Source organism: Mirounga angustirostris, unplaced genomic scaffold (genome assembly GCF_029215605.1).
Source record: "Mirounga angustirostris isolate CCGP_5_RB_7025 unplaced genomic scaffold, mMirAng1.0.hap1 SCAF_5, whole genome shotgun sequence".
Taxonomy (NCBI): Eukaryota; Metazoa; Chordata; class Mammalia; order Carnivora; family Phocidae; genus Mirounga; species Mirounga angustirostris.
In genome coordinates this window covers 114,823,700-114,846,682 of record NW_026991713.1, presented here as the reverse complement: position 1 = coordinate 114,846,682, position 22,983 = coordinate 114,823,700, and the positions used below count along the sequence as shown (strand labels likewise).

Sequence of the window (22,983 nt, the reverse complement as noted above, 5' to 3'; positions counted from 1 at the left end):
TCAAATTATTATGTTGTACACCTGAAACAGAATGCTGCTGTGTTAACTATACCTCAATTTTTTAAATTAAAAATATTTATTATCTGATCTTCTACAAAACACGTGTGATGACCACTAACTTAAGACTATTATTTCAACTTGTAGAGACATTTTGTAATTCTGCTCTATTGCCCAGTGTATTAACCATTATATCATTTTAAATTGATCAATTTTTATTAGTTCCATATTAGTCCCAATTTAAAGTTAAATTTGCTTTTCCAAACCAGGAAATACAGGTACACAACTCAAGACTACTTAAGTTTATTAACCTCATAATAACCACAACATATCTCTATTTAAAGGTAGAGGAGAATCTAAACATAGACTATTCAAGATGACTATTCAAGATTTCCTGAACAGTATGTAGAATATTCACGGTTTAAAAATATTTAAAAAGGTACAGCCTAGAGAATGTAGTCAATGGTATTTTAATAGCTTGTACAGTGACAGACGGCAGCTACACTTGTGGTGAGCACAGCATAACCTATAGAGATGCTGAATCATATGTTGTAAACCTGAAACTAATATAACATTGTGTCAGCTATACTCAAAAAATTTAAACACACACACACAAAGGCAAACAGCAAATTCCCTTTTAGCCATGTATTCAAAACTTTGGCACAAGAGAATGCTGCTGGTCTCAAGAGCTACAGCTACTTGCTTAACGTCAATTAATCAAGTAAAGACCAATGGAAGGGAATATATTTCAAAGGCAGTCAAATGTGCTTAACTACATTACAAGCATTTTTGAAAACTCGACAAATACAGATTTTAAAACAACCCAGAGCTGGATGAAGAAAAGCAATTAACTCTCTAAAAACAGGATTTCTTTCTTTCCTACCACTAGTTTCTTAATACAAAATTATAGTGAATGTCAGGTAATTTTGATAAATTTGGATGTTAGAGTTATACATAATCTCATGAAATGAAATTCTAGTGATTATCTTCTCTTTTATAAGATCAACTAACTGAAAACCTTAACTGAGGCTCTTCCTCATGATAGTCTCAATATATTTTTAAATATTTAGATATGAAAGGTTTCTAAGAGCTTAGAAATTTTGTTTTAAATCTTTACTAATTATATAACTTTAGTAAGTCATTTAACTCCTTTTCTGTGCTTTATTTGTTTCATCTATAAAATGCAAACAGGCAAGTTCATCTCCAGCTGGAAGCCTATGTCATTTGAAAAACCACATCTAACATCGTAACATACTTTTAACTTAAAAAAATAAAGAAAGTTCATCCCTTTATATTGGAAATGTATAGGAAATAAGACTTAACTAAATTATGTTGGCTGCTAAAGCTATTCAAAGGGTTGAGAAACACTGGCTGGATGTTCTTTATAGCTCTAAAATTCTATAATTAGGTTAGGTTTCCTTTACCTCAATTCAATGATGACTGTACCTTACCTTTCTCAATATAATTCTTGGGGGCCCAGGCAGGATCCCCATCTGCATATGGATCATTATACTGAACTACTGCAGCCTCTTCATCTTCATAATCCACTGGAGGTGGTGGTGGCGGAGGTGGAGAGTCATCAAACATGGGAATGTCATCTGGGGGAGGTGGTGGTGGTGGAGTTGGACTATCAGCAACTAAAAGAATTTAGATAATTAATTTGAATCAGAAATTACAGTAAATGAAAATTCATAAGTTAAAAGAATTTAAGAAAGCTCTAATTTGTATATAGCATGCACTATAATAAAACATGCAATGATTAGAAATAAAAGCTTGGCGTGTTAGAGCTTCTACTACTCTTAATAGTAATTCTGCAATAATAAAATAAGCTAAAAATGAGAGTATTAGGAAGTGCTACAAATTAATGAATGCAGGAAGTTAGGACACAATGTCTCTCTTTGTAAGGATTACAGGAGTAAAGAAGTTTCCTTACTCCAAGGCTCAGACCAGAACAAACGTCACTCTTTAGTTAGCCTACCTCCTTAAATAAGCCTTATGTCACATTTCTCATTTGGACTACTGTAAATGTTATGTATACCGTTACATTTAAGGTTTGATAACCAATTCACTGTGCACATTCAAGTCCCCGATTTTAGCTTTTAGTCATCCTTTAGTTCCCTAGAAATAAGCCTCCAGTGGGTGGATATTTATTTTTATGTTTTAATCGAGAAAAAAGTTGGCAGTATCAGGTCTGCTTCTATGTGTAGGTTTTCTATTCTTTTATTTAAATTTTAGTAAGAGAAATTAAATTAGAAAATAAGTAATTCCAAGCTAATACAAAATCTCATTGAATATTTTCAGAAATGTCTATAATTCATAATCAACTTTTTAAATGCAGAAAACAAGCTAAGAATTTTTGCATTATTGTTAGTAAAACTTAAGTATGGGATGGGGGAAAGACTCGATCCTAAAGATCCAATTTTCTAAGAATACATCCACAATAAAGATTTTTAAAATAAAGTGTTGCAGAAAGATGTAATAACTAAAAACAAACAAAAAGGAACTTATATCATGCAAAACAGTAACGACTCATACCTCACGTTGTAGATGGGTGTGGTTACATGTATGTGTGTGATTTAAATAATCGAACAGTGAAATGAGAAAACGTCAGGTTAGAGCTCCCTCAACTATTATGATACCAGCTAACAAGTGCTCCCAATATTAAGGAATTCAAAGCTAGAACACACAACTAATTCTTAATTTGAATTTCTGATCCACAAATTTCTTTGAAAGTTAAAGATGTGAAAATGTTTGGGGCGCCTGGGTGGCTCAGTTGGTTAAGCGGCTGCTTTCGGCTCAGGTCATGATCCTGGAGTCCCGGGATCAAGTCCCACATCGGGCTCCCTGCTCAGCAGGGAGTCTGCTTCTCCCTCTGACCCTTCCCCCTCTTGCGCGCTCTCTCGCTCTCTCTCTCTCTCATTCTCCCTCAAATAAATAAAATCTTAAAAAAAAAATGTGAAAATGTTTTGACACAAATTGATACAAAGAATTCTACAATATCTGCAGGGGAGAAACTCAGAATACCAACATACTAACTCAAATGCCAATTTCTGGGGCTATTTATGTAATTAAAGCATGCAGTCATAATCTATTTGTAATACAGGTTTTAAAGTTTACTCCACCCTATTTGGAATAACGTGCTGAGAATATAACCAAGGGATCCAAACTTAGAACATCTATGGATAATAGTCCTACTTCCATAACCACTTCAATTCTGTGATTTTTATTTGATCCTATCAGGGGACGAGAAAGACTATGAGAAAATAAATCCTGTGTAGTGATGCTCATTCTGAAGGCTATCAAGCAGGTCTACAATTTGTTTTTCCATCCAATGCTTGGATCCTTTTTGCCCCTACTTTCTCCACAAAGCTTTCTAATATTATTGAGAGGAGAAAAAAATGGGTATGAATCCATCCTAACATCAAAGAGCCACAGCTCATATCCTTAATTTGGCTTAATGATAAATTGTATGTTTGCCTGAATCCCTAAATTGCATTTAACTCTGACTTATACGTAACTTACCAATTTCATGTTTTCACTCAATTGTCTTCATGTCCAACTGCTGTGAATCTACACTGGCTTATCTCCAATCATATATACACAAGAGCAGAAGTCTGGTCAATCTAATTCTCTATGCATAATCCTTTGTCTAGCACCACACATAATTAGTTCAAAAATGCTTCCTGATGTTAATCATACACAGATGTAAACACATGGACTTTTTTAGGGGCTCATGTCTTAAACTGAAGCACATTTAGTACGTTAACTGCCACAGGCATTTATTATCACCAATTTTGAGTGCCACAGGAAACTGCATATTTGAGAACACAGAAAATTCGTACTCCATAACACACGTAAGATACTGATATATAGTTTATAATCAATCTTCCTAACATGCTTTCAAAGAAAATAGATCCTAAATAAAGCTGCACATTCTGCAGCACAAGGAGAATAACTGATTCCAGTTCATAAGTCTGAGGAAAAGAACTAAAATAAAATATTAAGTACCATGGTCCTCCTTAGCAAAAACCATGCATGCCCAGAACTGTATACATTAATACTGAGTTTCTACAAAAAAAAAAAAAAAGTTGGGGTGCCAGAGTGGCTGTCAGTTAAGCTTCTGCCTTGGGCTCAGGTCATCATCTCAGGGTCCTGGGATAGAGCCTTCCTGCTCAGTGGGGGGCGGGTGGGGGTTTGCTTCTCCCTCTCCCTCTCCTTCAGTTGGTGTGCGCGTGCTCTCTCTCTCTCCCTCGTGCTTACTCTCCCTCTAATAAATAAATAAAATCTTTAAAAAAAAAAAAAAAAAGGAGTTACCAAAATGCTAGTCAATATGCTTTGGCCCCACTAAATGGATGTTTATTATGGCTATCTTAAAATATTTCCTCCCCCTTTTTGACTGTAGGGCAGCTCAAGTTTTTAAACTCTTACAGCATTAAGGACTGGCAATTTACCCTTATTCACGTCTTCTTAAAAAAATAAGATTCACATTTTTTTAATAAGTTTAAACATACTGGAGTTTTCAAACAAATGTTAACAGTAAGGACAGTTTACACTCAGAAATTTCAACATTTTGGAACTACAACATTTTATAAAAAGCCCATTCAATCATACATGTTTCTTAAAGGTACAAACTTTGTCTTAGACTATTTGTACTCTTCCCAGAGCCTAGCACATAACACTGAATAAATAATTATTTGACTGGAGGAAGGGAGGAAATGTGGAGAATTACACAACAGAGTCAGCAAAAGCTGAACAATGGAATTTGCCACACTGTATTCTCCTGGAAGATGGGGTAATCATGTGGCTTACACATTTGTTCAAACCATTCTAAAATTTATTTGCATGGCAATGATCCCAAATGAAGTAAATCACTACTAGACTACCTTACCATTTCAATCTCAACAGCTATTTTGGCCTAGTATAATACAGTAATGGTGGTATTTTTTTATTTTGTCAAGTAACATTCACTCTGATCGTGCAGTTAGGATTATACATCTTCTGGAACCTCAAGGTAATCAGGCAGCAATATAAACTACTCTATCCTAATCAAATCCATATATTCAAAAGAATTTCCAAAAATCATTAACCTGACCTCCCTGAGAGAACACCTAAAAGCGGACAGATGTGTGTATTTAAAAATATTCCTCATGGGCCTGCATGTAGCCAAAACACGAAGAGGGCTCGCCATTATCACTCTCGCATGGATAACCTGGATGTAAATTACTTATTCTTGCAGATTCATTCTTATCCTAACAACAAATCTTTATATAGGTTCAAAATTACTTCTGTATAAAAATCTGAGGCTTCAGGGCGCCTGGGTGGCTCAGTCGTTAAGCGTCTGCCTTCGGCTCAGGTCATGATCCTAGGGTCCTGGGATCGAGCCCCACATCGGGCTGCCTGCTCGGCGGGAAGCCTGCTTCTCCCTCTCCCTCTCCCACTCCCCCTGCTTGTGTTCCCTCTCTTGCTGTGTCTCTGTCAAATAAATAAATAAAATCTTTAAAAAAAAAAAAAATCTGAGGCTTCTACAAAGCTTTCACTAAAATTTTTATGTAACTAAAAGGGGGGGGAAAAAAAACCTGCCCCCAATGCATAATAAATTTAATCTCATACTCTATATGCTCGTGAATTTGCTGGCAACAGAATACAAAATGTTTTCTAATTCCCCTAATAACTATTAGAAGCTGGTAGTTTCCGTACCATTTGAATTTTGTTTCATTACACTTTCCTTAAGAATCTGCAAAGATCAGATTTCATGTTTTAGATCATGTAAATAACATAAGAAAGTTGCAGTTTTGAAATTTGTATGGGTCAGTAATCATGCACACAAGAGAAAAAACTGAAGACCGTGCTCTTCAGTTTCAAAAACATATCTGCACCTATTTTCAAGATAAGATTAGCTTCTCAATAAAAGTAAGAAAATGATGACTCATCAGCCATGCATGCTATAAGGAGACAGCCTCTACTCTTTGACAGCTCAGTTTTTCCGAACTTACTGTTTTCCTGCACCCTGGCCACGAAGCCTGTGAGAGGTATCTGTGGAGTCAACTGAGGCATAGGGGGAGGGGGTGGAGCAATAGATACTGGCAGCAACAACACAGTATGGGGGAAGTACAACAGATAAAGGAAAGAAAAGGAAACAAACAAAAAGCAGAAGTCAGTTACAAGGACCACAAACATAAGTACGCAAAGAACAGTTTGCAAATGAAACAAAACAAAACAAAAAACAAAACAAAAACCTGCAGAACCTTGTTCAAGTTCATTTCCCACCAGCCAACCTAAACTGAGTTGTTGCTTAGCCAACTGGTTAATTTTTAAAAATACATTTAATTTAATCCTAATGTTATACTGTTAGGGGAAGATTTAAGCTTACCATCACACTCATTTTCATGCAGTGAATTTTCAAATTCTAAGTAAAGACTTTAAAAAAAATGAGTAACAGCGATATTTCCAGGATATTGTGTCTTTGCCATATCACTATAACCTAGCAGGTATGTCTAGATTGAAGGTAATGTTATAAATTAGAACCCAAATAAATACGTCATGGAATAGCTGTTTATTCCATATATAAAGACACTATCAATCACAGGTTTCCTTTAAAAACAGTTCTTATATCTAAATTTATACACAGCTCTCCAGGAAAAACCCTTGTTACTGTAAAACAAGGTCATTATTATTTTCTAAGGTAACAATTTTATTTGTAAAGATATCCCTCCTAAATTAACTAGGGAATAAGAGTGTTCCACATACCATGTTAATTGTTCATTGAGTTTCATAGGATAAGCACTTCACAAGTGACCTCCTTCATTTTATCACTGTTCTGAAATTGGAAACCTGATCTCATAACAGGTTAAAATATGCAATTATCTGCATTATAGTAATTTCTAACCAATCACTGAGTAGCTGTAAACATTCCAATTTCTTTCTGGAGAGGACATAATTTATAGGAAATTGATATCAAATGCTCACGTGGGCAACAAATGTATTAAAAACTGTAGCAAACTAGAAGTAAACATTCCTAAGTTTACCACTGTGTCTCATTTTTAACAAGACAGTAACTGCCAAAGATTGCTTAGAAAAAGTCAACAGGACTGACTCGCAAAATTCTGTTTACTGGCAGTCACCAAAACGTGACACTAAACTGACAGAGAAAAACAATTTATTGGTTCCCAAGGATCATTTACCAAAAGGTTGTTTCAATTAACCCAATGTATAAATTTTGTTGGTAAGCATAAAAATTTGAAAGAGGTTCAGTATTCAAAGCAGCAATAACTTATCAAAGCAATGTAATTACATTAATACTCATTTTATGGCTAAAATTAACATTCAATTCACTATGAAACTGGTCCTCATTGATTCTGATACTTTGGATATAGAAGGCTCTTAAATAAATAAAATGTTACAGTTTTGATTTAAAAACAAAACAAACCAAACCTCCCACAAGCCTAAAAAAATTGTTTAGAAACAAACCTTGGTAACTAGACATGCTGGTTAGTAAGAGAGAAAAAGAAAAGCTATGCTATGAAGATACTAGTCATTACCACCACGTCTGGACAGAAGGGGAAATATGCACATCACAACACTAAAAACACTTATATCCTACTACCACCACAGCAACCACCACTACGACCACTATTACTACAACACCAACAGTAACTCAGATTCATGGATAGTTATTTTGACACATCATATTTTTAAAATTTGAGTCCAAATTTCCTTTATAATATCTAAAAGATATAGTCACTTAGTAATGAAAAGGTCTTATTTGAGAATAAGTAACCCACCGAGCACTGTTAAAATAAAACTACACAAACATATATTAGGTGAAGTGTCACCAAAATTTTACCCTATTTGCAGAGTGAACTAAGTATCTAAGTGAAGCAAAGAAAAATAAAGAACATAAAGATGGGATCTAAAAACACAACATATTATGGAAAAAAAATTAAAAGATCATGAAACTACTGAGGCTAATAATCAGATAATCCATAGAATACTCAGACTCTAGCTACCTTTCGTTACCAAAAGGAAATCAGGGAAAATGTGAGATAAAATTCTAACGGGTAAAGTTTCTTGGTAGGTAGCCTAGATGAAAATTTTAGTCTGGAAAAGGACTGTATAAATTTGGGGATTATCTGTAAATTTTGACATTTTTGCTAAAGTGTTTTTCAGTTCTTAGAGGAGTTTTTTGCTACAACACAATCTTGAACTCTAAAATTTACATTGGAAATAAATAAAAGAACTTTCCTCTAGCTCTGCTATAAAATAGATGTTCAGAACACACGTTATAAATAAACTTAAAACCAACTTCTTAGGGAAACAGGGAGTACTCAGTGTTTTTTACTAATACAACATGCAGCTCTAGAAAGTAGTTACAAGTGCCACATGGGAAAGTGTGTTCTAGTCTATCTATGCCCAGTGTTCGCCTCTTGAAGCCAATAATAAATACTGCACAACAGGCTCATGTCAGATTTTTTTTTTCCTTTGTCAATTAAGCATCCTAACACGGAAAGTGAAATTAATGATTACCCTAAGCAATTCGTACTCCCTGCCATTATAACTATTTTCTTATCTTTAAATATCTTAAAGCCTTTAAAAACACTGATTGCAGTTAGTGTTGAGATGTGCAATTTGACATGAAGAGAAAGAAATCAGAAGAAAATCCTCCCCACTGTTACAGTGATTAGAGACAGAATAAGCAGGCATCACAAATGTTTTTAATGGTTTTGAACTCATTTCAGTACAGGTTAACAAGCTTAAAAGTGATAGCCAGCAATTTCACTGTATTAAAGAAAAATTTTCACAGTGTTCTTACTTTCACTGCTACTGAAGTGTCTCAAACATGCCAATAAAAATAAACTCAGCTTAATTTCAGTATTTTTCTTCTCTAGTTCTACTTATAGTAATAAAAATATATTAAACCATTAATTAAATTTTAGTAGGTAAGTATACGAAGTCTGAATTTTTTTTGTAAGTGTTAACCAATTATTTTTGTGATAAGCAGTAGTTCTTAAAATGGCAGGATTCAAGGACTGACTTCCTAAAGCAAAAATAAACATGAAATAGCATGGTTTCAATTGTTGTCTATCACTGGCAAGAACAACAGCTTCAAATAATTTCCTTCAAAAGGAACTCCACTGTTGCTGTACGCCTGCAAAGCACAAGCTTACTTGAATTCTGAGAATAAAGTGGACCTCCATTAACATGAGGCTGAGCAGAAAATGGAGCAGTCACAGAGGGAGTTCGTCTGTATCCACCAGAAGATGTCGAGGAAGTGGTAGAGTTGTGTCGAGAAATCTGCCTGGTCATTGTGCCATACTGGGAACCAGGAGCTGAGCCCGGGGCTGCAGAGAAGCATTAGTCAAAGGCAACCAACAAAGAACTTGAGCAACATGTGACCTCCGATGGCAGAACAAAGAGAGGGGGACTCTCAGTAAGAAATACTCATTGCTTTTTAAAGCCCACAGCATAAAATAAAGAGAAAAGTGAAGGTAAAACACAAATAGCTCTCTGAAGTTACAAACAAAAGGAAAAACAGATACTGTGTGGAAAGCTGCAAAAGTAAAATAAGTAACATTCTTAGACCTTTTAATTTAGCAGAATCCCAAATGGTATTTCGCTAATATTGTATGTAATTTTTTTCTGTATCATTTTAGAATACATAGGTTTTACATGTGAACTATGTCTCCCCAACAAAATAAGTACCAAAAGGTAATATGAAATGGAATGCATCGGTTTTCAGATGTGAATGTACTGACAGTTGGTTTACAAACTTCCTTTTCCATCGCCAAATCTTCAGGAACACAGGTTAAATTATAAAAGGTAAACAGGCTAGCATATTTTCCACATATACTGCTATATTTATGTGAATGTTTATTGTGTTAGCAGTTATAATCAAATACATATGATAGCAGAATCATTTTTATGAGAAGCACAATTTCTAGTTTCAAAGTACTTATATATAGTATCAGATTTGTTACCTCCAAACTTTTAAGAAAAACATACTTCCCCTTTCACTTAAATTTTTGTAACTGCCAAAACTGTAAATAATTTTAGACTTTGTGAAATAATTTTCCAATTTTAAAGTAGCTTTATAAAGAAGATCCATTACCTTTCTCCATATTTGGAGGGGTTTTTTCCATCTTATACCCAAAACAATCTTTTTTTAATTATCATGCATATCTAGAATGACTAAAGTACTAACAGTTCTTAAAATTTTATTCAACACCATCTTTACCAACATTTCAAAAGTTTAATATTTAAAAGGTTAATAAAGTTCAAAGCCTCTAAAGTTAACCATACTTTCCAAAGGTAACTTCAGGATTAATGTTAGCCTCTTTGCCCCACCCAAACATCTAACCAGACTAAGTAAAACGAGTTTATTTTCATTCAGTTGTGTAATTTCACCTCTCCTAGAGGTCATACAAGTTATTACATAAAACCATACAGCAGAGATTGTTCATTTTAAAAAGTGCTAATAAACTTAACGTTTTGGAGCTCCCAAGCCATAGGCAGTCACTAATTATTTGAATCATCCCCATGCTCATTTTCTAAATAGAAACATATTTTATTTTTTTTTAAAGATTTTATTTATTTATTTATTTGTGAGAGAGAATGAGAGAGAGAGAGAGCATGAGATGGGGGAGGGTCAGAGGGAGAAGCAGACTCCCTGCTGAGCCGGGAGTCAGATGCGGGACTCGATCCCGGGACTCCAGGATCATGACCTGAGCTGAAAGCAGTCGCTTAACCAACTGAGCCACCCAGGCGCCCTAGAAACACATTTTAAAAATAATTCTATTCAAGAGCCTTCATGAATAAGAAATTTTGGATAGCTAGGGTTTCCACAGAGCTAAGAGGAGATCTCTTAATGGAGATCTCTGTAAAATGATTTTTTATACTTCTCTGACATATAAATCCAAGTTATTTTCCTTGGTGATCTAAAACTGAAAACCAACCATTCAGCATTTCCAAACTGTGCCTATTTCAGAATTTACTTTAATGTCTTATTATGTAATAAATCATAATACCAATGGGTATATGATTTATATAATTACATTTATACAGAAATATTATATATACAATATAGTTATATATACACTAATATGTATACAATATATGTAATGGTTATATATTAATTTTTTACATAAATATTTATTTTGTATATGATTTAAAGAAAAATAAGATAAATACCCAGCTCCACGAAACAGTGTATTACCGGTATCACCAAAGCTTCCTGTTTGTGCCTTCTAGATCCCAAAACCCAAAGGTGTTAAACATTCTTTCTTTACAGTTTCGTTCTTTTAAGTCACAGATATATATATCCTTAAACAATACACAAAACACAGGTAAGTTATAATTTATAAACTTTTATAATGGAGTTATTATGCATGCTGCTGACTTGCTCTTTTTGTTTTGTTTTTTATTTAAGATTCACCCCTGGAGGGACGCCTGGGTGGCTCGGTCGGTTAAGCATCTGCCTTTGGCTCAGGTCATGATCCCAGGGTACCGGGATCAAGTGGGATCGAGTCCTGCATCGGGCTCCCTGCTCAGCGGGGAGCCTGCTTCCCCCTCTGCCTGCCGCTCCCTCTGCTTGTGTCCTGTCTCTCTCTCTCTGACAAATAATAAAATCTTAAAAAAAAAAAAAAATTCATCCCTGGTGGTAAGCATATCAATATTGTTATCATCCATTTTTGTTGCTTTATTTGCATGTGAGCATGCCACAATTTATTTATCCATTGTACTGTGATTACACATTTGGGCTGCATCCAGATTTCTGCTAATATCAATGCTACTACTGTGAACATTCCTAAATGTGGTTCCTGAGTTTCTCTACAACACTGGTTCTCAAACTTCAGCATTGATCAGAATTTCACCTCGAGGGCTTGTTATAATACAGACTGCTGGGCCCCAGTCCTCAAAGTTCCTGAGTGAGGAGGTCTAAAATGGGATCTGAGAATTTACATTTCTAACTAGTTCCCCTATGATGATAATGCAGTTGGCCTGGGGATCATACTCTGAAAGCCACTGCCCTAGGACAGTGGTTTTCAAATTTTATGGTTTTAGTGTCCACTCTTTAAAATTAGAGAATCTCATCATTATATTTATTCTAGTTATCCCAAAGAAGTATTCTTCAGAGTTGAAAAAATGCGTGGTGATTGATAGCCCAATATTTAAGTAATACTCATGTGGTGATTTTGTAGATTCACCTTATGCAGAAATCATAATTAGTGAAATGTAATGTCTTATCCTGTGCAACTTTCCATTTTACTTTCTATGGAAAACAGTATTTTCTTTGTTTTCAGTATATCTGGATGGGCCTGATTGTGTGTGGAGAATCTTACATTTATGAATATTTGAAAAATAAATTAAATGATTGAAACTGAAAAAATAAAAATAATTTTAGTATATGTGCTGCCGAAGCGAGCACTGAAAAAATAAAAATAAAATTAGAGAACCTCAAAAAGCTTTTGCAGAGGTGGGTTATAGCAACAGGTAATTACTATAACAGAAATTAAAACTGACACATCTTTAAAACACATGAATATACAAAATACAAATAAACATTCTGTTAGCTGTCACAGCAATGATTCTATCATAAGTCATACAGCCTCTGGAAACTTCCACCGTAGTACATGAGAATGAAAAAGGCAAACAGGTCTTAGTATTATTATGAATATAGTTCTGACCCCAAAAACTCCATAAAAGGATCTTAGCATCCCCCTGGGGACCTCTAGCCATATTCTGAGAACCAGTACTCTAGGGCAGATATCTAGATATAGTATTAAATCTAAGGTAGAAACCTGTTCAACCTAACTAGGTAACAACAAATTACTTTTCCAAAGTAAGTGTATCAACTAATAAACTCCCACCAGCAGTGTACCTTCCTGTTACTATACACCCTCATCAACACTGGGTACTAGTAAACTACATTTCTACCTATAAGGTGGATATAAAATAGTATCTCACTGTGATTTTAACTTTCATCTTCCTGATTATTAACCAGGTTGGGGACTTTTTTTTCATGTGGATTTTCTGGCAATAATTTTTATTATTAGGGTCTTCTTTTTATTATCTCCATTTGCCCCTTTTCAATGTTTTGAAAAGATGTGGCTAGACAGCTTTATTTCACCCAAGCTGAAACTCAGCTGTCATTTGAAACATTTCATTATCCATTTCTATCTGGATTATTGCTCTTGTATATTTCTAGGCTGAATGGTTTCATCCTATCTGTGTATTTTGAATTCCTAATATGCTCAATCCAGTCACCTCCAATTTAGGGACAATTTAAATGTATCTGATTAAGAAAAAAAAAAAAAACTTCTTGGCATCCCAGATGCCAGAAGTACTGAGCTATATCAGAGTTTTTCATACTGTGATCCAAAGGAAAGCCTCAGGAGCACCCCACAACCACACATCATTTTCTTTTCCATCTAAATTCCTCCTGTCCCCCATCTTCACCCCAATCCTTTGACTGTATACACCAGGGAGTTCCAAATGAAGTTTCACGTAAAAAAAAATTACTAATTTTAAAATATCTTTTTGAACAATCACTGCTATAATTTTCCTTAAAAATCAAAACAAGCAACAAATATAAACCATATTAAATTGGTTACAAATTAAGCATAAAAACATTTCACATTTCAGAGACCGTGATTTTGTATTTAACTGTGTAACTTCAGAGGCCTTTCACCAGAAGAAATTAGTGTAAATTAGATTAACACTTTAACCTTTGTATTACCACCTACAACCTAACAACTATAAAAGCTAGCAGTCTAACAGAGGAGTTTATTATGAATTACGAACAGTAAGTTAAATCACTCCAGTGGTTATGCAATCTCACCTATCACAGTGTTCACGGGGAGAAGTAATGGAAGAGGTGGTGCTGGTGGAGCTCCAGAAGGAGGAGGGACAGAAATGTTTTCTAATAAAATAGTTTATAATTCAGGTCAGAGGACAAGAAAGAAAACTAAACATTCTGAAACAGTAAGAAAGTACCAAGTTTTGGAAAGGAAAAAAAAAAAAAGACACCCCTATGTAAAGTATGTCCAAATGAATATGAATTCATTTTATTAGGTAAAAAGGACATTGAGTTCATACCTGCATTAACTGTAAAATACACCATTTTTATAAGCAGCTTTTTCTCCTTTTTCAACAACCTCCTTGAGAAGCTAAGAATTTTTCCTAACAGTTTGATTATTAAATATGTATTTTTTAACACTATAAAGTATTCATTTCATTTACTAAAAAAAATCAAGGGATTAATTTAATGCTCTGCAATGATTTCTTAAATTTTTCTATAATCTAAGGAGTAAAACACTTCTCCAGTTTTAATCCCATTTTATATTCATAGCATTTTACTAAAATATGTATGGAATATTATACATAAATATAGTAAAGTCACAGAACAAGCTAACGCCAGAGTTGAAACAACAGCCTACAAAGCAACGTCAACTCACTGTATTAAAAAACAATAACAACAACAAAACAACTCACTGGTATATAATTCACATTAAAGACATTCATCCTTTCAAGTATCACAATACTGGTTTGCTCTTGAAATAAGAAATATCATTCCTGACTAGTGCCCAAGGCAAGTATTTCCAGAGCAAAATGGCCAAAAAACTATTTAATAATGTTATGTAATATGCTTTGTATGTAAGAAAGAAGAGCTAGCAAAATCCTAAAGTCTCTGTGAAAGTCTCCCTAAAAATGTTCTTAAATTTGTTGTTAGCATTTCTTCTAGCAACAATCACATAAATTTCCTAAGTAAATTTTATCTAATGTAACTGTTTCAGACTTTCATAATAAAGCTCATGAATTCCAGCACATATTAAAACACGTCAACACACAACACACCTGGTCCAACAGTGGGCGGTGAAGGTGTGGGCACGGCGATGGGAATGCCAATACTGCTGCTTCCACTGTTTTCTCGGCTTCCGCTCCCTCCACTGCTTCCGCTGCGAAGAAACAAGTTTGAAAAAAGCCATTCTAGACATTTATCCAAAGACAAATTCAAAGCCACTAAATACTCCTTTTATGATATGTGTGTGTGTTAAATATACAAAACAAAAAGTTTATGAAAAGTATTCAATACAATTTTAACCCTAATGCTTAACGTGGTTGCATTTTAGGAAATCAGTATAGTCCTAACATAGCACACAGAACCATCAGAAGAGATCATCCTACTGAGAAATGAATGACCAATAAAATCTCATAGTACAATGATCCAACAAAAGTTTATTTAAAACCTACTATGAAGAGCAGTAACTAAAGCAGACATGAACCATGTTGCCATGGAGCTCACAGCTGAGAATGGGAAAATAGACGTTAAAAAATAGCATGAAGGATGCCACAAAAGAAAATGTACAAGATGTCACAGAAGTTAATAAAAACTGTAACCAGTTTTAGTCTGGAATTAGTACCAAAATCTCCATCCCATCTCAAAGAATGGTGATAAGAGGGGCGCCTGGGTGGCTCAGTCGTTAAGCGTCTGCCTTCGGCTCGGGTCATGATCCCAGGGCCCTGGGATCGAGTCCCACATCGGGCTCCCTGCTGGGCAGGAAGCCTGCTTCTCGCTCTCCCACTCCCCCTGCTTGTGTTCCTGCTCTCACTGTCTCTCTCTCTCTCTGTCAAATAAATAAATAAATAAATAAATAAATAAATAAATAAATAAATAAATAAATAAATAAAAGAATGGTGATAAGACAGGGAAGCTTTCTGGAAAATGAGGAAGCAAACCAACAACAACAACAACAACAAAGTGAAGCTTCAGCATGCGGCATTCTAGAAGAGTCATACTGTTAAACTCTAACCCAATTCCTTACTATTCTAATTCCTGTGGATTTACTGTCCCTTTAGGCATTTGACCTCACACTATCCAGTTGTTTCAGTAACATGTGCATGTACGTGTATGCACAAGTATATATGTGCATGTGTAATCTTAGGCTCCATATTGACTTTAAAATCAACAGGCCCAGAAACTGAAGAGAGGAAAACTTGCACTGTTTAATAAATTTTTTTTTCTCCAATATGATTATTCTATAATTACATCATCATATGTTAATGAAGAAAAAGAAAAAGAGAACAAGCTGTTTATATGCCATAAATTGCTGAATGTGAAGGCCTCCCTCCTCCCTCAAGCCAGGTGGTCAATATCCTGTTTTGTGCCAGCACTGCATCATAGACATATGAAGTTTTTGTACTTACTATGCTCTTCTACAATTATTGGCTTATATGCTGTTTTTCTCACATGGGGGTTAGAAAATTACAGCCATATCTGGCCCGATCCAATTTTTACAACCTGTGAGCTAAGAATATTCTTGTCATTTTTAAATAGTTGAAAAAAATTGAAAGAGGAATAATACTTTATGATACATTAACATTATATGAAATCCAAATTTCAGTTCCATATGCAAAGTCTGACTGGAATGCAGCCATGCTCATTCATTTATGTGTTGTCCATGCTGCTTCCATGCTGCAATGACAGAGCTGAGTAATTGCAAGAGACCATATGGCCCACAAATCCTAAAATATTAACAATCTGGCCTTTTATTAAAACAGAATGAGCTTCTAGAAAATGAAACTATATCTTATGGGCATATCCCTGTACCTAATGAAGTAACTCTTAGTAAGTGGTTGTTGTATATGATTAAACTATTAATACTTCCACTAGAGAGAAAAACCATGCTTTATTATTCAAAAATGAACACACACAAAAGAATTTGGCCCTCAAAGAACCTGTTACAGTAACTGCAGATATCAATATAATAATTTATTTACTAACAGTAGCAGTAACAACAAATTTCCATTACATAGAACCTAAGAGGCTTGACATACCCCTACTTAATTGAATCCCCCAAAATGATTTTGCTAAATTTCCCTAATATACCAACCTAAAAGTCAAGGTTAAGAGAGATCCCTTGCCAAGTTACTAAGTGATAGATAAAACTGAAGAATAAAGCTATAAAGTTAAGCTAATAACAATAATAATAATAAAATAAATTAAGCTATACAATAAATTTGTTGGACTTTATAAAAGTACCCAAACATGGAGTGGCTACTTCTGGGGAAAAGAAAGTAGAGGCTGGGAAAGGGCCTAAGGGGGACCTTCGGGGTTGCTGGTAATATTTCATTTTCTGATCTGGGGATGGTTACGTGGGTATATTCAATTTGTTAAACCATCAAGTTGTATACTTAATAGACTATATGCTTTTCCGAATGTACATCATGCTCCATAATCAAGTTTTTAAAAAATTCACTGGGGAGGTAATTTCTAGAACTTTTTTTTAAACAACTTAGATATTCTAGTCTATCAACTTCTTAACAAATTCTTCCTCAGATTTAAGGTGTCTTTTTTCTTCCAACCTCATAAAGTTTAAATCATGTTGTATAATTTCTGATATTTCATCTTTTATCCAAAAATATTTAAGAGTGGTTGCCTTGATCTTTTTTAAATAACTGTTCTAAAAACCATTCTTAGGCCTTGATCCAAATACACATTTATACCTCCATCAAAAAGAAAACATGGGAGCCTGGGTGGCTCAGTTGGTTAAGCGACTGCCTTCAGCTCAGGTCATGATCCTGGAGTCCCGGGATCAAGTACCACATCAGGCTCCCTGCTTGGCGGGGAATCTGCTTCTCCCTCTGACCCTCCCCCCTCTCATGTGCTCTCTGTCTCTCTCATTCTCTCTGTCTCAAATAAATAAATAAAATCTTTAAAAAAAAAAAAAACCTAAAGAAGAGGAATTCTGGCATAAATTTATTTATAGAAACATACAATATTACCACCCCTCATCTTTTATATTCTGTATTAGCATTAGAGCAATACTTTACTCAGCAACTTTATAGGAGTTTGTCACCAATCAACCACCCCCACTTGCAGATATTCAAAGACTCAACCTGAAGGTTTACCTGTGTGTCCTTGGTCGCTGGTTTAAAGAAGCTGTCCTGCCTGGACTATGCTGACTTCCGAGCCTAGCAGGACTTGTCATGTAGTCATTAGGAACCGTTGGGGGTTTAACAGGTTCCAGGGTTTTGTAAGGAGTATTTCTTCTAAAGAAGCATAACAGAGAAAGGAATAATGAATAAGAAAGATTAAATGGTATTTTCCCCAAAATCTGTGACTGTCTCTTTGTAACCAAGTATAACACAAGTTTTTTTTTTCTTTAATTTGTAATAATAAGTTCTGTTTAAAAAAAAATCTTAATTGGGGTATATAAATTTTGTTACTATACACAAAAACTAAAGTTTGTTACTTTTTCTCATTAAAACCATAGGAAAGGGTGATTTAAAAGTTCTAACCTTATTTCTAAAAATGACTGTAATTTTTTAAATGCTCAATAATATTCAACTTTGAATTATACATTATTCCCAGCTCAGTGACCCATAAGCCACTGTCCTTGTACATTATAAAAATGAAGTATCTCCCCTGCAATTTATTCCTACCTCAGTGTAGAAATATATGAATGAGTACATTCTGATCCTATGTAATGCCATAAATTTCTCAATAAATGGTTTTAACTTTTCTATTTAATAACTTCGTATTTTTTTTTCAGGGGCTAGGGAGTTACAGAATGAAAATGGAAACTAAGATTCTGTACAAATGTTGATTATTAATCCCTGTTACTATAAAGTAATCATTCCTCACCCCTCTACCAAAAACGAGAAATCTACTATTATGCCTTCCTGCGTTAAGATGAACTTTCAGAAATTTCTTACCAATATTCAATATTTTTATTGCACTGAGAACTGAGAAGGAAGAAGCCACCAACTGTTATCTTTTCTATTTCTCCAACTGGCCTACCCCCAAAGCTCAAGTACGAAGGACCCTCAGATAACCAGAAACACAGTTAAGAGTGCTCCAGGTAGAGTCCCTAAGTTTCAGGTGCCAAGAAGATGTGCAGACTATGAAGCCGAACTACATAAAATACACCGCTTATTTAAAGTCCTGCAATATGAATATTGTAAACACATGTAAAAGCACCATATGGAATCCTCTGGCAATTTCATTAGAAATAAACTTAGGCTAGACTTATTTTTTTCCCCAAAAAATTAATTAAGAGATTAAAAAAATAATAATGCTTATTTACACATATACAAAAGAACCTTTCTAGTACAGACTTCTACAGAGAATATTATAAAACAAGCAGATTCACTTTGGATTCTGTTCAAAGAAATAAGAACCAAAACGAGTTTGTAAAAGGTAGTTCACACTGAGAGGGTCCCACAGCAAGGACCCATACGCTTACTTAAGTCACAGAAACATCTTTGTCTTTCGCATAGGGATTTTCTTGTAAAATGTAGTTGAATTCTTACCCCAATGTTCCCCGGCCTGACATGGGAGGGCTTGGTGGTTTCTGAGTAGGAGGATTTGTTCTCGACAGCGTGCCAGTTCTTGCAGGCTGGTTATTTCCATGCTAAAATGTGGAAAGAAAAGCCTTTATTTTTATATCAAATTGTTCTGTTGGTGTTTTGACACCATGTATTATTATTTTTTTAATATCAGAATGTGAAGTAAGGATTCCCAGACAGTTTTAATAACAGACTTTGGTACTACATTTTAAAAAGTCAAGAAACCACTTGCACTTGGCTTTTCTCCTATTATCTTGTGCTACTCATACCAATTTATGGCAAATACAGGTGTGATTATTGGATTTTCTACATTATTTTATTGTTAAACATGTTCACTGAGATCAAACTTATTTGCATTCAAATACTGGATTTCCCAAAATTTTTTAGATGTGTACATTATTAAAAACTACAGATCTCAGTGTCAACTTGCTAAAATATTCATTAAGATAAAAATCATCTTTATCTTAACAATTCAGTAACAAAGTCATATATGTCTGGAAAACCTAATTGTAAGTCAATAAAAGCAAGGCAACTATCAAAAAATGAGCAAAGCAATAAATGTTAGCAAAATTAATGTTCCTATATAAATGCAGATGTCAATATATCTTTGATATATTAACACATCCAAGCTAAATGTTGCTGATTTGAACTGAGTTTATTTAATCTACATAAATCCTATGGGAAAAAGCAGACAGACATAGGAAGAGTTTTCAAATTTTAGTGGCTCTGCAGCCTCTATCAATATAGAGGGAATACTGTGGATCAAATGATAAGTAGTATCTCTTACCTTGGCTTTTAGCCACTTTACGTTGGCAAAAAAAGGGGGGAAAAAGTAGAAATTAATTCTAAATAAATTATATCTGATAGGACACGTTTACATTTATAGTTATTCAATTCATGTTAATAAGCTTTTACCCAGCCATATTTCAAATATTTTATAAAGAAAAAAGTATCCATAAGCAGTATGGAAATAGTCACATGTATCAAATATTTTTCAAAAGAATATATTCATAAGGAAACCACCACTTAATTATGCCGATCTCATGCAAGTCCAATAATGTCTTAGGTCAGTATTTTATCCTATGAAACTAATCCAATCGAATCACAGATGATAAACATTGATTTAAACAGAAACACCTAACACATTCAATGTAAGGCTACTTTAAGACATCAGTGTACAAGGCTTTACTGAACCATCAATACCCAAGTATTCATTAGATGACTGGTAATATAGTATTTTAAAAACTGATAAACTGTAAATGTTAAAACTCAAAATCACATGTTGCTTCCAAATTCAGAAAAGGACGTAGCACCTTGGTGTTTAAAACAAAACAAAACAAAACAAAACACTATGCCCAGTAGCAGCTTAGCCAGATTCTAACTAAGGCATAAACAAACATGGTCTAGAAACCCTCTCATTTGTAACGTATGAATCTAAATCTGAGCAGGCCAACAGTAGTAAGAAGCTGTAGGTTGCTTTAGTTCTAAGTTTTCTTCTGAACCAGTTTAGCTAATATTCAAAACTGAAGATGACTGCTTTGATCCTAAAGGCTGCTTCTATGAAAGATGACTAGCCTACACCTGAAGTAATATGTACTATAAATAATATGAAATACTGTGTATAATCCTAAAGCATCACTACTCGTACTATGCCACTGAAGAAATATCTTTAGGTCATAGAGTCTAACCTTGTATATATTCTTTAACATTTGCCCTTCTAAATATGAATCTACCATTTTTCAGGTGACCATAAAGACAACATTAAGAAAGTCAACCAAAGGAGGAATGTACTTTGTCTTAGATATATTCTCACTTCCAGAAATTATGCCAGAATTTTGGTGTTCTTTAATATGTTCTTTAATATGGTGTTCTTTAATAAAAGAATGATATTGCTCGTTTTTATCAATGTCTGGAATCCTACCTAGCTGCTACATATCACACCTAGATTTAGAAACTGTAAACCTGAATAACATTATTATCTTTGGAAATAAGATATACTAATGTGACAGCATTACAATACACCAAATACTATCCTAGTCTAAACTTGGCCTGCTTCTCCCTCTCCCACTCCCTCTGTTTGTGTTCCCTCTCTCACTGTGTCTGTCAAATAAATAAATAAAATCTTTAAAAAAAAAAAAAATTCTAGCTGAACTCTGCTACTATGCAACGGTGTAACCTTTAACCTTACATGGAGCCCCGCCTCCTCTATCAAGCATGTATTTATGTATACAGACGTGTTTGAGTTTCAGAGTGTTAGAAGAAAATAATCTCTGTATTTTACAGCTTAAAATACTGTAATTGTTAGCGACCTACAAGATTATTCCACTTAAATATCCCCAAAACACAACCAAACTAGACTTTTATTTTCTTAAGATCTCAATTCATTCCTTTAACATTTACGTTTATGGATGAGCCACTTTACCATTTCCCTGGAATCTTAGGTTTAAAACAATAGAATTCTCTTTGATTCCTCCCTATCTTCTGGCCCTAAGTAAATCGTAAGCTTTGTATACCACAGGTGCTGAAAGTCTAAAAGGCCAGCCAATCCTTTCTTTGATATATGACTCATTAGCTTACTCCTTTGTTTAATACAAGTGAAACCTTGATAAAATACATCTTATATACATTTGGTAAAGCTTTAGTTTCTCTACTAATAAAATGTAACAAATCCTAGATCACATGGTCTTTTTGAAAAACACATACATTGAAAGTCAGTCCTTTGTAAATTATGAACCAGGCTATAAAGCTGTTAATTAAAAATAAATTTAGGGGTGCCTAGGTGGCTCAGTTAAGCTTCTGCCTTCAGCTCAGGTCATGATCCCAGGGTCCTAGGATTCAGCCCTGCATTGCGTTGGGCTCCCTGCTCAGCAGGGAGTCTGCTTCTCCCTCTCCTGATGCCCCTCCCCACCTCCCCACCCTGCTGTGCTCCCTCTCTCTCTCTCTCTCTCTCTCAAAAAAATAAAATCTTTAAAAAAAAAATTTAGGGGCGCCTGGGTGGCTCAGTCGTTAAGCGCCTGCCTTCAGCTCAGGTCATGATCCCAGGGTCCTGGGATCGAGCCCCGCATCAGGCTTCCTGATCGGCGGGGAAGCCTGTTTCTCCCTCTCCCACTCCCCCTGCTTGTGTTCCCTCTCTTACAGTGTCTCTGTTAAATAAATAAGTAAATAATAAAAAAAAATTTTTTTTAATTTAAATGTCTCTACTAAGTATTCAGGTCTTCTCTAGTCTGTAGCTTACTCTGAAAACTTGTGCTCTCTTATAAAGTTCATCTTCTTTACATTCTCCTTCATGTATGTATTCTGGTAGTTTCCTTACGCTAGGATTCTCTTATCCATATCTTACACTGTTTCCAAAAGTCAAACCAGACTTAAGATATTTTTTCCATAGTTTTAATTCCTACCAAACTTATGTGTAACCATTTATTTCAAAGCATAAAATGCTTTAACATAATAAATATTTAAATAGGGCGCCTGGGTGGCTCAGTTGGTTAAGCGACTGCCTTCAGCTCAGGTCATGATCCTGGAGTCCCGGGATCGAGTCCCACATCAGGCTCCCTGCTCAGCAGGGGGTCTGCTTCTCCCTCTGACCCTCTTCCCTCTTGTGCTCTCTGTCTCTTATTCTCTCTCTCAAATAAATAAATAAAA

At 34.8% G+C, this 22,983-nt stretch overlaps 1 protein-coding gene across 11 annotated transcripts in view; it reads right to left on the bottom strand.

Moving 5' to 3' along the window:
• The window catches only part of LOC123840380 (abl interactor 1), a 139,039-nt gene that overhangs the window by 4,275 nt on the left and 111,781 nt on the right, over window positions 1-22,983 (bottom strand). For 2 of the 11 annotated variants that reach the window (XM_064591943.1, XM_064591937.1), the window contains 8 exons: window positions 20,129-20,143; window positions 19,306-19,406; window positions 17,902-18,042; window positions 14,848-14,948; window positions 13,832-13,912; window positions 9,162-9,335; window positions 5,991-6,077; window positions 1,449-1,634 (listed from right to left, as the gene is read on the bottom strand). In XM_064591943.1, coding sequence (XP_064448013.1) covers window positions 1,449-1,634; window positions 5,991-6,077; window positions 9,162-9,335; window positions 13,832-13,912; window positions 14,848-14,948; window positions 17,902-18,042; window positions 19,306-19,406; window positions 20,129-20,143 — 886 coding nt within the window. The remainder of the gene's footprint in view (window positions 1-1,448; window positions 1,635-5,990; window positions 6,078-9,161; window positions 9,336-13,831; window positions 13,913-14,847; window positions 14,949-17,901; window positions 18,043-19,305; window positions 19,407-20,128; window positions 20,144-22,983) is intronic. The other 9 variants (XM_064591940.1, XM_064591938.1, XM_064591939.1 and 6 more) reach the window with 9 other exon arrangements.